We start from the raw sequence: 16,258 nt of genomic DNA, 5'->3' as shown, positions 1-16,258 counted from the left end.
TTAACAATAAATAACAATACACCCATACTTTTCCAAAAATGTAAGTATGAGGAGAAATATGTAACCAAACTTATTCGGCTAATACGTGCTAATGAAGAAGGATATTTCTTAACATAAATGAATTGAAGATTATGGATCTTTCTAACAGGAATACCAATCGTCAGAAAGACAGTTATCATGATTCTGAAGTGATTGCGATGTGATTGACATATTGACCACTTGATTAATAACAAGATAAGACATACTACGTCCAATTGTCACTTTCTGATTAAAAACATGAGATATAATGTAAGATAATGACTATATTAAGCTTGGCGGTGGACTATGCAAGTAGAACTCACTAACACAAGCTTTACTTCACCATGAAAGGTAAGTGCTTCATTCTAACAGAACGTTTTCATAGTAGATAATCTCCTTTCAACAAGCCATTCAATACAACTCGGGAGAAAATTATGCTCATTTGAGGGACACCATAAACGCAGTTGATTAGCTCAGCTATTGGGTTTTCAACGGACTGCCGATCTATGAATCCCAGTGGAAACCGCATTGGAGTTTTCATCTGATAAATTACGATGATCAAGGGAGACATTTGGCTTTAATTCTAATGTTAATACTCATGCCTGTTGCTCATGGTAAAACTGTGCTTCAAATTCATTCATTGTACAATAATTTGACTTTATATCATTGCTGTTGCTCACGGTCAAATTCAAGTTTTATAAAACCGTTAATAAAACGTTTCATAAAATAGGACATGTTCTATTCGTTTTTAATCATCACAGGAGGATCTAGACGGCGGTGGTAAACATGAACAAACACTTCTAAAGTGGCAGGATCCGGGTGGACCAAGGAAGCTGTTCGTGTTTTTATGAGGTTAAAACTCCATTGTATCACGACAGAAATGCATGAAGGGAGGAAGAAACTCAGTCGTCGAATTTTTGTCCCAAGTTCCGTCGAACACAATCCAGGCTGAAGTGTAGGCGAAGATAAATGGGCTTAGAACTCAATTCTTGTCAGCACATACATATCTTTGTTCAAGTTAGTTTATACATGACCATCCTGATGCTTCCACGGATTTTATCAAATAAAACAAAACTTGTTTTCGACATATTTTTATAAAATTAGTTGTACAAAAAGTTTTACGAAACATTTTTGCCGTGAGCAACGGGAATAAAAAGTGACTGGAATGAGATGCTAAGATGCAGAGTGCTGGACTTCGGCTCACAAGGAACCTTCCCCAATCGACACGAAAGATACGCATTTAAAGGTAATAATCGGGGGCGACACAGTATCGTGACGTCTTGGAAGTACCCATGCACGTATTAGTTGTGATCTGAAATCTCAAGAATGAGTTTAAACACCACCTGTGCTAATTGTGGCACGGTGTCGTGAATGATCGTCTTTCGAACGGAATATAGTAGCTGGGACCAGATACATGGAACATTCCACTGTCGGAGTTGTGTGGACATTTAACAATCCTTGATCGACAGTGTCACATGTGTATCGGGAATACCTTATCGAAGGCCTGGCGAGAATTTGTTCGTAGTTCCAAACCACCCACACTCGCTCAAATCACATCCACATTCAATGCAGGAGATACGAAAGCCCACACCCAAAACAAACCTAATGGCTCAGCAGCCTCGAAAGGACATGGCCTACCCAGCGACCGCTGCTCAGACTACGAGCTGACGTGTGGTCTGCACAATGAATACTCTCGGCCATTATTCTTGCTTTCTAGTCCGGAAACACTGGAGCTACCAGACGCATATCCAGCAGATCAGTGCTGCGTACTTTAATGTGAGTTGTTTATGGGAGCAGAAGACCTACCAGAGTGCCCTTGTTAACACCACTACACCGGGCACAGCGTCTCAACTGGAAGTGTGACCTTGTTAATTGGACCCTGGATGACTGACGACATGTAGCTTGGTCCTATATAAACTTAGGCAGCGAGGTACTCAATATCTAGCTACCTGGAGAGGCTGATTGCCTTGAATCGAATGTTTCAAGCCTTCTTGACAATGAACAATGTGATGTATTCGAAACGTCGGTAAGCTTGCAAAGCATGCATATAACTATAAAATGGTCCAAACCGGACAATAATGTATAATGGTTTTCAAACAATAAGTTTAGATCGACTTGAAAATGTCTGCTTTAAAGTAGGTGAAACGTTGATACTCATCGAAATGCGACAACAGCCTGATAGCTCCTAAGACACACCTTACCAATGGCAATATCATAGCTAGAACAGCCAGTACCGAAGGCTTATTTTCCACGAGAATTGATTAATTGAAATATGACCACAAATGTTAAGTAGAATCTTTCCGGGCGTAAACATGAAACGTTTTTTTATTAAAGAATTTGACTAACTATAGACCTCTTAGAACCTAAGATTACGGTGCAATACCTCTATTGTCTTCCTAGAATTTCTTCATATGCCGGATAATCACCTGCTCTTTTCTTTTGATAACGCCCTCTGAGGGTGACGTCGAATTTGCTGGAGCGAAAAATCCAAAGAAATGATTTGTCGCCGGAAGGCCACCCTCTTATTTATGCTGACATCTTTGATCTTCAGTCATTATACACTGACTGACAGTGACAATGCAACACCAAGGAGGAGTGGTTCGAAAGGGATGAAAGTTGGGGACAAAACAGAGACGGCACGGATAAATAATTGATGTTTATTTCAAACCGATATGCAGGTTACACAATGCGCACGCCATCGACTCAGTAGGATGTAGAACCACCGCGAGCGGCGATGCACGCAGAAACACGTCGAGGTACAGAGTCAATAAGAGTGCGGATGGTGTCCTGAGGGATGGTTCTCCATTCTCTGTCAACCATTTGCCACAGTTGGTCGTCCGTACGAGGCTGGGGCAGAGTTTGCAAACGGCGTCCAATGAGATCCCACACGTGTTCGATTGGTGAGAGATCCGGAGAGTACGCTGGCCACGGAAGCATCTGTACACCTCGTAGAGCCTGTTGGGAGATGCGAGCAGTGTGTGGGCGGGAATTATCCTGCTGAAACAGAGCATTGGGCAGCCCCTGAAGGTACGGGAGTGCCACCGGCCGCAGTACATGCTGCACGTAGCGGTGGGCATTTAACGTGCCTTGAATACGCACTAGAGGTGACGTGGAATCATACGCAATAGCGCCCCAAACCATGATGCCGCGTTGTCTAGCGGTAGGACGCTCCACAGTTACTGCCGGATTTGACCTTTCTCCACGCCGACGCCACACTCGTCTGCGGTGACTATCACTGACAGAACAGAAGCGTGACTCATCGGAGAACACGACGTTCCGCCATTCCCTCATCCAAGTCGCTCTAGCCCGGCACCATGCCAGGCGTGCACGTCTATGCTGTGGAGTCAATGGTAGTCTTCTGAGCGGACGCCGGGAGTGCAGGCCTCCTTCAACCAATCGACGGGAACTTGTTCTGGTCGATATTGGAACAGCCAGGGTGTCTTGCACATGCTGAAGAATGGCGGTTGACGTGGCGTGCGGGGCTGCCACCGCTTGGCGGCGGATGCGCCGATCCTCGCGTGCTGACGTCACTCGGGCTGCGCCTGGACCCCTCGCACGTGCCACATGTCCCTGCGCCAACCATCTTCGCCACAGGCGCTGCACCGTGGACACATCCCTATGGGTATCGGCTGCGATTTGACGAAGCGACCAACCTGCCCTTCTCAGCCCGATCACCATACCTCTCGTAAAGTCGTCTGTCTGCTGGAAATGCCCCCGTTGACGGCGGCCTGGCATTCTTAGCTATACACGTGTCCTGTGGCACACGACAACACGTTCTACAATGACTGTCGGCTGAGAAATCACGGTACGAAGTGGGCCATTCACCAACGCCGTGTCCCATTTATCGTTCGCTACGTGCGCAGCACAGCGGTGCATTTCACATCATGAGCATACCTCAGTGACGTCAGTCTACCCTGCAATTGGCATAAAGTTCTGACCACTCCTTCTTGGTGTTGCATTTGCTCTGTCAGTCAGTGTAGATGCCTTCGCACTTCTCCAGCCTACCGGTGGAATGTTATGTTGGAGATGTAATCAAAATTCTTCTTAATTAATCTGTCGTTCATCCTGTGAAGGTGACCATTAAAAAATTATAGTCTTCCTCTTTTAACTATATCTGTAATTTTCTTTATATTGCAGTAGATGTCTTCATTTCTGTTTTCATCCAAATATCTTTATTCTTTCGGGGTCCCAAAATTGCCCTTTCTTTCCTTTCTAGATCTTCTTGTTCACCTCTTTTGTTCGATAAGTATTTATTATATTCATCAATATTTTTATTTATTTTTCAGGCCTTCTCGTAGTGTGTGTGTTGGTAGCACTGGCGTACGTCCAGTCCACTCCCGTGGATACCGCTGAGCAACAACCAGCTCAGGTTTCAGAAGATGTTTCCGCCCAGGACGCTCAAGAAGTAGGCAAACATCACCCCCATGGCCATCATGACTGGGACCACCACAACCACCACAACGATGACTGGGATCATCACCACCATCATGATGATCATAATAACGACCATCACCACAATGATGGTGACAATGACAACCACCAGCCTGATCCATCCAACTTGTGCGCAGCTGCCAGGGCTGACAGATGGCACTTGCCCTACCCTAAGGACACACACAAGTTCGTCAAGTGTGACCTGACCACAGGGAAAGGTACAGTTTTCACCTGTCCATCAGGTCTCGTCTTCAACGCCGCCATCCAAGTCTGTGATTATGCCTAAGCCGTGATCTCTCAACTACTAACATTTTATCTATTCTTACTTAATTCTGCTTAAAATAACAAACAAAATTGTGCACACTGTATGATCGGTTCTTGACGCTCTAATATAAAATAAAATCTAGAATTTTTCCTTTCAAACATTTATTTGGATATATTTCCCTGTCCGATTAACATCGATGATAATTATATACAAGAGTTAGTCAGACAAGTCAGTTTCCCTTTATTTCTCCCTATAAAGGAATATATATTACTTTAACTTGTCTATGGGATAATGTGTTGTCACGCCGATAGATTGCGCTCAAGTGTCTGAGTCTGTAAACCAGAACATTGGCACTGCGACCGTCGCAAAATGGTGAAGTTTATGGATGAACTGTCGTGAGTGGACGTTACTCCAGTGATCTGCTCCTGTGGGCAAAATACATTTGTGTAAATTTCTCACCTACACTGATAATCATATGTTGTTGGGTTTGGAGCGATTACAGAATTTTATGTTGCTAGCCTCTTGCAGCATGAAAGGGGTCGAAAGAAATAAGGAACATCATGAACTACGTCCAACAATATGGCAGCTGATCCAGCATACAACATTCCCATACATGTCACAAAATAGTCCCACTTATCAAGATCTACGTCCAACAAAATGGTCGCCTATTTAGCACACAATTTTATGACCAAAGTGTTTCTCAAGATACGGTACGTATGATGAGAACAATTCTGCTGTCTGCGATGTTATCGTGCTTTGCTGTGACCTATAGGAAACGTTAGTCGAAGACCGTGGATACCCGTTTAAAACACGGCCCCATTTGTATGTACTGTATATAGAAGCCAGAATCCTCGCGTCGGTGAATGCAAAGTAGGTATCGTCAAACAGGTGGCCACGACTGGTCCGTTACTCGACAGCTCTGCACTTAAACCGACAAACCGAGCACAAAAAGGGTGGCCACGGCACTACCGTGGTTCTACGCTTCTGCATTCAGGAGACGATCGGCTGTCCTAATAATGTTTTTTCATGGTTTTCCATTATTCTGCTCTAAGGCGAATGCCGAGACGGTTCCTTTTATAGGCCCCGGCCGCTAACCGCCTCACCTTCTCCAAGCACCTCCTTCACCGTAACAAATCTCCTGGTCTGAGAGACGACGCACACTGCGTAATTTCAGGAATCTAGCCGGCCAAAAATCGTATCTCGGAAACTAATGGACTGATTTACATAAAACTTAGTATGTAACTGCTAATATTGGAGATAATTAAGTGTGTGGTCAATCAAGTACAAAGAACAAATTACTACGCCGGGAATAGAATTAGTAACCTTTCTTTTTTTCTTTCTTTCTTTCTTTCTTTCTTAATCCTTTTAGCCTCCAGGGTTGGTTTTTCCCTCGAAATCAGCGAGGCATCCCAACTCTATCGCATCAAGGGCAGTGTCCTGGAGCTTCAGACTCTGGGTCTGGGGATACAACTGGGGAGAATGACTAGTACCTCTCCCAGGCGTCCTTACCTGCTATGCTGAATAGAGGCCTTGCTGGGGGATGGGAAGGTTGGAAGGGATAAACAAGGAAGAGGGAAGGAATCATTAGTAATCTTTGTAATTTCAATAATTTTTCGTTATAGCTTTAAGAAATTGAATAGATGTTAATAGTGGGACATGCTGTTTAGAATGTTGAAAAAGAGATACAAGAATACATGTAACTGCCAAACTATTTATTCATTAGATGCAGTTACATCAGAATCGCTATCATCACTGTCATTATCTCCTTCGGTAGATCCAGATACAGGAGGCTCAGACAGTAAGTTGAGCACTTCTCGTGAAATCGGAATCAACTTCCTCCTCCTTGATTTCCCTAAGCTGGTAATATAAAAGTCCGATGATATAAGCAGCGTATGGAAAAGCTCAGTATTTGTGTCTTTATGGAAGTTTTCCTATTATCGTTATTCCTGGTCTTCTGGGCTTCCTCGTAGAGTTGTCCTGTAGGTATAATACAGTGCCTAATGACCTCCTCTCCGTGAACCAGGAGTTTGTGCAAAGTTACAGGCATATAGTACGATTTGTATTTTTGTAAGTACAGTTGTATATTTTCCTTTTCATACATGCCAAATGTCACTTTATCAATGGCATACACACACGAAAGAGTTTCTACGATGGCACGTAGATGGTTTATTAAATTTTACTCCAGTGATATCTTCAGAAGTGGAAGCCTCTCTGAAAAATCTTCTAGCCGTTTCCATCATTGGTATTGCCAGCACTTTGCTTCGGATATCAACCAATAGACGTGTTTCCTCCCTGAACTTCTGTATCGAAACAGTATTTATTTATTGCGTGTGCAATTTATTCTTTAAATCAGTGCGTAAATGTATTGTGTTGAGTGAGAGTTGTGCGATAAGCCTACGTGTGTGATTTATTTCTTTGACATGAATACTGTGATCTTTTTTAGTCATCTGGAGTATTTATTTATTGCGTCTGTTTTCTAGCTTTTAATGTCTGTATAAATTTATTAAATGCAATTAAATACATCACCCGCCCCTCGAGCCCATAAAATTATTTGTCTATTTTCTCTCGCAATTTGCCTTATACTTCAGTGCTGAGGTTTCTTGTGTGCCGTATTTTACCTCTGATTCTGTACAAACCAAAAGTGGCCCCTGTAAACCCCACGTCCCCTTTAGTTCATAAAAGTAATCTGTAGCTTAGTTTCTTCAGCCTTTTGTCTTGAACTTACATACTTAATTTCACAAATTTATGTGCCGCCGTTTTCCCGTGATGGCGTTGAGCGGAGCCGTTCGATATGGCAACCATGTTGTCATAAGAACAATACTGTTTTCTTAACATGGAATGAGCTATAGTACTGGCAGGCTCATCCTAACATTGTTATGATGCACGTCCTTCTGCAAGGCTCATTCTCTGCTCGAGCCAACTTTTATTGTACTTCAGAAATTTGTCCCCTTTTCTACTATATTTTGTCCAGTGTGATCGAATTTTAGCAAACAAACTACTGACAGATTTCCTTATTGACTTGTATATATCCTCAGAACAATCCTCAAAGCCTAAATGTTCAATTACAACATTCGCAATATCATCGTTCCGCTTATATTCCCTGTTGTTCCTCAACAGCTCGAAAACCGGCCTCCGGGTTACAGAGTACATGGCTTTTGAAAAAAATTAATTGCTCTCATGGTCGCGCCTGGTCTCAGAAAAAAGTCACAGTTTTCTATTCATTGAAGTATAGATAACTCATCCAAAAGACGGAAATCAAAGACAATACATTTTTAAAGTCAGCTCAAATATGTATAATTAGATAGCGCTGGGACACCGTGTACCTGAATTTTAAGTGCATATTGCGGACAACAATATAGTAATTTTCAGAAAATGCAACATACTTAATAAAATAAATACCTTCATTTAATATAATCACATTGCAAGCTAAAGACGTATTTAGTTCTGTCGTCTTTACTGAGCCCTCACATAATAATAACTGCGCGCTCGCATCGCCAGAATATGATGCCCTAACGGAGGAGAGCCACTTTAGGCCTTCGGTGAGATTAGGTATTTAGACAGCACGACTTTTCAATACTTAATTACTGTACCCAAGAGCCTTATATACACGACTCATAGAAAATGCGAACCAAAGACAAGGGTTGAAAATATTATTGGCCGGCTGGATGCTAGAAATCGGCCCCGTGGTGTAGGGGTAGCGTGCCTGCCTCTTACCCGGAGGCCCCGGGTTCTATTCCCGGCCAGATCGGGTATTTTTACCTGGACCTGAGGGCTGCTTCGAGGTCCACTCAGCCTACGTGATTAGAATTGAGGAGCTATCTGACGGTGAGATGGCGGCCCCGGTCTAGAAAGCCAAGAATAACGGCCGAGAGGATTCGTCGTGCTGACCACACGACACCTCGTTATCTGCAGGCCTTCGGGCTGAGCAGCGGTCGCTTGGTAGGCTAAGGCCCTTCAAGGGCTGTAGTGCCATGGGGTTTGGTTTTGGTTTGGATGCTAGAAATTACCCACTGTGCGACGTCACCGTCTAAGAGACCCGCCTTCCTCTTCAGGGGAGGAATGAAAACATTTCAGTAGTAGTTGAGTTCTGGCACGAGGTGATAACGTGAGGAAGACGATTAAGACTTAGTATAGAGAGATAACGAACACTGGCTGCCTAGTTACCATAGTGTCAGTTTTCTGTCCACGCAAAAGTGATGACGCTCTCCACATAAATCTCCAACCCAGAAACACGGAACTGGTCGATATGCACAGGAGAGTTGTTTCTGAATACGAAGGGTGATGTCCGTCCAATAAGAGACGTGGGGTGAATTTACTGAGGCGGGAGCAACCTTCCAAACAGAAGGGCGCAATTGCTCTTGATCAACAAGAGACACATTGGTTAATAACTTTGATGAAATAGTACTGGAGAACAGACTAGAAGCACTGAATCAGTTACGGACGTTCTACAAACAGGACGATTCTTTCCATTGTCAAGGAAAAGAGCCGCTCAATTTACCTTTGAAAAATGCTTGAATAACTTTGCTAATTATATTGAAAAGTAGAGGAGTAATCCTTTTAAAAAAGGAGTTTTTTATCTTGATCTGTCCTTACCTATTCCCTGCATAACTTTAGGGAAACTTACTTATTGACTTACCCTCGTATATGATGAGGTGAACGACTTCTTCCTTTTCTTACTTTTCTTCTTCTCTTTCTTCTTCCTGGAAGTTTCCCAATTACCCGAAGAAGCACTTTGTCTGGATTGTACCCATTTTTACGGCCGGATGCCAAACCTATGTCGAGGAATGTATTCACAATTCATTGTTTATATGGTGTTTTGCAGTTTGAGGTGTATAAATTAAGATCTGTGGTAAGATAAACACCGAGTTCTCGAGCTAGAGGATTAAAATAGGCAAAATTAAAATCGCAGGCACGACCGGATTCACGTCCTCTAAACCAAAGGCCACTCCTCTGACACCGTGCGAGTCCAGTACGTTTTTCATACTTCGTTTACAAAATCAGTCTGCTGTGATAAGAATCACCAAGGCTATAGAAAATAAACATCAATAAAGAAAGGTTTGAGGCAAGTCTGCAGTATATCCCCTCTCATTTTTAATGTTTATATAAAACTGGTGATAAAGGATATAAAAGGGGAATTTGGAAAAGGAATCACAATACAAGGAGAGGAAATTAAAACTCTGAGATTTACCGATTATAGTGTTATTCTATCTCAGTCCGAAGAAGATCTGGAGAAATTACTGAATGGTACAGACACAGTGCTGGAGAAGGAGTATACGATGAAATTAACAACTCCAAAACAAAAGTAATGGAGTTCAGTCGAACGAAATCTGGTGATGCAGCAAATATTAGTTATGAAATAAAGTCTTCAAGGACTTGGGTAGTTGAATAACTACTGATGGCAGATGTAAGGAGGACATAACATTGAGACTAGCACAAGAAAGGAAGAACTGTTTTAGGAAAAGAAATCTGCTCATTTCGGACATTGGTACAGGAATTAGAAAGACGTTTTTAAATACTTTCAACTGGAGCGTGTCATTCTATGGAAGTAAAACGTGGTGGATAACTAGGCCAGAAAGGAAGAGAATAGAGCCTTTTGAAATGTGGTGTTACAGAAGAATGCTGACGATGAGCTAAGTCGATCGTATCACGAATGAAGAAATAATGAATCGAACTGATGCGAAGAGATAAATGTTGCGGAATTTGAACAGAGAAAGAGATTGAATAATAGGACACACCTAAAGACACCCAGGACTTGTTCAGGTGGTTTCTGAGGGAAGTGTGGACAATAAAAACGGCAGGGGTAGACTTACGTATCAATCAGATTAGAGAAGATGTAGGATGTAGTAGTTATATAGAAATGAATAGTGTAACACAGGACAGGGTGGCATGGAGAGCTGAATCAAACTAATCTACTGACAGATGACCTAAACAACAACAAATAAATTTATATCACTTCGTCCATGATCTATAACCTCTTGACAGCTGACGGGAAGTAAACACATTGCAGCAACATGGCTGTAGGTCTTTTCCAAGAGAACTTGTAAAACAAACAGTTTTTTCTACTCTGTGCAGGTCATTTGTTTCTAGGAGAATTCAACGAAGGGGAAAATCGTTACTAATTAAAACAATGTGTTGAGAAATTCAACGATAGAGGGTTTGATATCATTTTGTCCTAAAGAAAACGGAAGACATGTGGAAGTATTCGGCATAGAAACGCATCTCAAAGAACTTGGATATGACGGGAGATGCTCATTCAGGTACTGTGCCACTTAAAATATTAGACCTACTTGGATAAATACTATCAGGCTTAATTTTACAAATAATTCTGCTTTGAACTATGGGCCTGTACCGAATTTTCCACCTGATGCTAAAGAAACAATATATTTGAGAGTACAAAATTACATGTGGATTATAGAGAACAGTGGTTCGAAAAGAGATAAAGTTTGGGTAAAAAAACGCTTGAATAAATGAATGCTTTTATAGGTATTCTAATGCATATGGGGATATACAGCTGCCTGAAAAAATAAAATACCTTTATTTCAGGCTTATTCATTGCAATATACAGTAAAGCCCCGACTATCCGCTGGTGCCGCGATTTGTTTAAATTACGAAGCTCAAGAAAACATTTTAATCCAAGCCAACAAAGCAAATCAAAACATTTGTGAAGAAGAGGATGAAGTCATGTTGTCCGCTGCACTTGTTGACCTAGTGACATACGTTCCGGGGGTTGAGAATGTCGACGAAGAGAACATAGAAGAATGGCTGTATTTCTAGGGTTATTCGGAATTTTCGCTATCCGCGTCACCCTTGCCACCCAATTCTACGAATAGTCGGGGCTTTACTGTAATTAGTAATTGTCTGTCTAAATACCTGCATCTGACGGAATCCAAAAGATGGAAAGAATTTTTTGACATTGTGTGAAATCTTGAGTACTTTGCACAATCAGGAAATAAAAACCGATCATGTAGAGCAATTCAAGACTCCCTTTATGTGCAAACAATATGGCTGTACCTTGCGCTGTGTTGTACGGTTCTTTATGTATCATACTGAACTAGGTTCCTGTGTGTAATTGGGTAGTCTCATCGTAGAATTTTATAAATACGGTGTAACATTTCTTGTTGTAAAATTTGAAGATTATATCTGAAGAGGTTTTTACAAAATACATTTTTAGTGAAGGTATTCCACAACCATTCCTGACAAGAATTTGATTATTCTTCGTGTCGCTATATATGGAGTGAAAGAATATCCGCGGAATATCTCTTGTTCTGGTCAAATTTTTTAAAAATCGTTCTCCTCTTACTTACCCGATCTCTTAGTTTTGCCTCATAAAACAACTTCCACCAACATCAGAATTTGTGACACCCGGTGCATGACACAATATACTACCATGTAATGCTCATCTCTCTGGAGGTATCTTATGGTCCACAAATCTTGGAGTGATGTAGACGACTAGACACAGAATCTACGATGAAAATAATATGGAAGCATGGAACACAGTGGGCATTGCGCAATTTTACATTAACAATCATCACTCATCTGAATTTGGGGCTTTTGAACACCAATTTTGAAAATATATATGTACAGATCTGTTACGCTAGGATAACACCGTTGTCTTCCCATAAAACAATGTACTTGTTTCAAATATGAAGGTATTTGAATCATGAAACCAGTACACAGACGAACAGGTGTGGGAATTAATTTTAATTTAATATCGGATGTATTATAACTTCACTAAATGTTTCAATATCATTAATGGAAATTATCTGGTCTGTTCGCGTTGTAATCCGTACAGCAGGAATATTCACCCCGGGTAAGACACAACCTGCTTTACATCAGCGATAACCCAGGACATCGGTCGTTAGCACAGAACAATAGTGACGTAACTCAAAATTAGCAGTTCTGAGAAAATTGCTTTCGAAATTTCGGCACAACTTTAGTCTTTCATTCCACAGTCACTGTTCAATATTTTTCTGAATTGATTCTTTTATTTACTCTTCGAGTTAACATAATATGAAAGTATTTTTTGTATTTAATAACATTTTTTCTGAATTACGTCGATAATGAATTAGTTGGTATCATATTCCAAGAAAATATCGATGTAATAATACCACAGTATTGGCAAGATTATACGACTAATGAATGAAACACAGATATTTGTTAAAGCAGGAAAAGATAAAATTATTAATTATGCTATAGATTTCTCACCTAATAAAATCAGAAAAAATTGAATCGGTTATTTTTAAGTAAAGAATTGAATATGTGTGGAAAAATAAAATGAACTGAATAATTAATTACGTAGAAAAATTTTAAATGCTTTCATTGCTTCTAAAATTTAAATCTTGATTCAGCATGCCATGGATATATGCCTTTTGCTGTATAAATATTACAATTGTTGAAAGATTGGTTTAAATGTTCATAGCTTACGGGATTTCAAAAACTAATGAAGAATTGTCATCATAACATGGCAGAATAATATGTTGAATTACAATATTCATCTAGAAAATAATTTCAATGCCAATTAGTAAACAAAAATCGCTAGAAACTTAAGAAAATAGCGTTTTTATGAACTTATACATCGTAGAAATGATTTTAAAATCATTGTTGATTTCGGTGTCGAGAAGTGGTGGTGATTATAGTTTTTTAAGAGGATTTACAACTAGGCAATCATCCTCTATATAATACTAATCAGAGAGAAAAATGAATATATCGAATAAGGAAAGACAAGGGCCGCGAAGAGCGTGAAAATTGCAGACTCCCTAGGCCTCGAGTACTCTAATACCGTCGGGGTCGGAAAAGAACAAGAGTTGACCAAGGGAGGTCGTATAGGATAGATGAAAGTGAGGAGCCTGGCACAAGTAAGTGGAAGCAATTTCAGGACTCAGCTAAGTGCCCCGTAATCGCCAACCCACGCTCATAATTCCCTTTTAGTCGCCTATTACGACAAGCAGGGGATACCGTGGGTGTTATTCTATCCACAGGGGTGTACGGTGTCGAGAACTACTCTGTACATATCATTAAGAACTACAGAAGTTACCCATTTCATTTTAATGTACCGGTAAAAACTTATGCAGGATATTTACTTCTAACTGTTCCGGGTACGCAGTTTTATACGCCCGCATTATCGTCTGCCAGTTGTAAAAGACAACTACAAGAGAATCCAGGGCCTTACATCTTGAGAGCGTAGGTTAGTTACTACGAATCCCCTAGCCGAGTCTGGCATTGTTTCCACTTACTTTTGTCAGGCTCCTCGCTTTCATCTCTCCTACCCGACCTTCCTTGGGCTACACTTATAATTGTCCGACCCCGACAGTATTAGGTTTACGAGGTCTTTCATTTTCACGCCCTTTGTAGCCCTTACCTTTCTTCCGCCGATCCTTAATTTCTCGAAATGTCAGACCTGTTCCAATTTTCCCTCTGGTTAAAGTAATAATAATAATAATAATACCAAAGTGATGATTGTAGACCGTTTTAATAACAACAGACCTGCCATAACAAGAATTGCTGATTATGTGGTTGTCAGTCGCTTCGAATACCAAGGATCTATTGTCACAAATACCGGAGACTGTGAACCTGAGATCCGTAAGCACATTGCGACTGCGAGAAATTCAACAGCAAAACTTACTCGTATCTGGAAGGACACCTCCATCACTTCCAAGACAAAACTCATCCTCATTCGAACTCTGATCTTCCCTATCGCGACATATGCAGCAGAAACTTGGACGATGAAGACAGCGGATCGCCGCAGGATTGATGCTATAGAAATGTGGTGCTATAGGAGATTGCTGAGAACACCATGGACAGCACACCGTACTAACGAATCGATCCTGCCACAGCTCGGCATCAGAACAAGACTGTCGACCCGTATCAATCAAAAACAACTCAGATATTTTGGTCATATTGCCAGAAGACAGAAGGTAATGGAAATACTTATCATAGAGGGAAAAGTCGACGGCCGAAGACCTGGAGGACGTGCACCGTTACGATGGATGAACCAGATCAAGAGCTTGACCAGGATGAGCTTACAGCAAGCAACTCACCATGCCCAAAGCAGGAACTCCTGGAGGAAGATCACCAAAAGGATTGTCGCGTGATGCCACTACACCCTTACGAAGGTTTCGACTAAAAGAGAGGGAATAATAATAATAATAATAATAATAATAATAATAATAATAATAATAATAATAATAATAATAATAATAATAATATGGGATTGATCTGTGTCTGCGAAAAGTTTAATTGACAGGAGGTAAAGTCTTATAAAACTTAAGCTCACCGGACAAAAAGTTAGTCACCCCTGGATAAGTCATTACAAGTATCATTTCATACTGTGTAACTCCGCCTCTGGACTTGATAACCGCCTGGATTCGGTTAGGAAATGAGTGGACAAGGTTGTGCAGATACGTCGCATCAAGATTAAGACTCTCGCTAAGGATTTGATCGCGCAGTTCCACCAAATTGTGGGGATACTGATGTCGGCGTTTTACCCGCTGTTCCAACATGTCCCACAGATTTTCAATGGGGTTCAAGTCCGGTGACTTTGCAGGCCAATTACGATGAAATACGATGGGGGAGTGTTCATAAAACCAGTCACACACGCATCCAGCCGAATGAAGTTCGTTGCTTTCATCTTGAAAAATCGGGTTATCTATAGCATACTCATCATGCAGATGTTGACTGGAAGGCAACGTCTGATCATCCAGAATGTTTAAATAAAAAATAAACTGGGTCCCAATCCCCAAAACATCACAGCCCCACCTAGGGCTTCAACCTGGCCTTGCACACATCCAGGATGAAATGCTTCATTTGGCCTTCGGTGTACTCGAAGACGTGCGTCATTGGAATACAGTCAAAAACGTATTTCGTCACACGACATTACGTTCCGCCAGTCAGCTACTGCCCACTTTCGATGAATTCTAGCCAATTGAAGACGCGCAGCTTTGTGTGCCTGTGTGAGCAATGGCCTCTTGCGAAGTGACCGACTCCATATGTTCATTGCATGCAGTTCTCGTCGCAATGTTCGCTTACTAACAGGTTGGGATGCAACTTCATTCACTGACTGCAGCATTTCCTGTCGGGTTTGGAATGGTTTTGATTCACAAACGGTGAAATGCATCTCCGGTCCCTCTCAGTCACGATCTTTTTCGGACCACAATTCTAACGTCGTATTTCGTGGCCACTTGCTGTACACCACTGCTAGTAGACAATTTGCACAGTCCGCTGCAAAACACCAACTAGTCCAGCAACTTCATAGATACGGCCGAACAGGATTGCCGCTTTTTGCCACTCTGTCGCATCCTTACATCGATCCATGTTGACGTGCACTGTCCTCTTGAAACATCAATGTCTCACTGATCATTACTGCCTTATGCTCACGTAGAGGCAGTGCGCGTGCGGTTGAGCACGGAACTCGTTCGGTGCGCCATCTGTACATGCGTAACGATCCATCTCTGCGTGGGCACTAGGGCGACTAATTAGTGACATTCACAGATGGATCGTTAAGCCTGTACCAGCCATCATAATCAAGTAATAATCCCTGACCTGGCC

At 41.6% G+C, this 16,258-nt stretch overlaps 1 protein-coding gene across 1 annotated transcript; it reads left to right on the top strand.

Moving 5' to 3' along the window:
• The first annotated feature begins 314 nt into the window (after positions 1 to 314).
• Positions 315 to 4,872, top strand: LOC136857602 (uncharacterized). The gene is made up of 2 exons (XM_067136386.2): positions 315 to 369; positions 4,305 to 4,872. The coding sequence occupies exons 1-2, from the start codon at positions 363 to 365 to the stop codon at positions 4,733 to 4,735; spliced, it is 438 nt and encodes a 145-aa protein (XP_066992487.2). The 5' UTR covers positions 315 to 362; the 3' UTR covers positions 4,736 to 4,872.
• Positions 4,873 to 16,258: the final 11,386 nt, after the last annotated feature.

Source organism: Anabrus simplex, chromosome 1 (assembly GCF_040414725.1).
Source record: "Anabrus simplex isolate iqAnaSimp1 chromosome 1, ASM4041472v1, whole genome shotgun sequence".
Taxonomy (NCBI): domain Eukaryota; kingdom Metazoa; phylum Arthropoda; class Insecta; order Orthoptera; family Tettigoniidae; genus Anabrus; species Anabrus simplex.
This window is presented reverse-complemented; position numbering and strand designations above follow the sequence as displayed.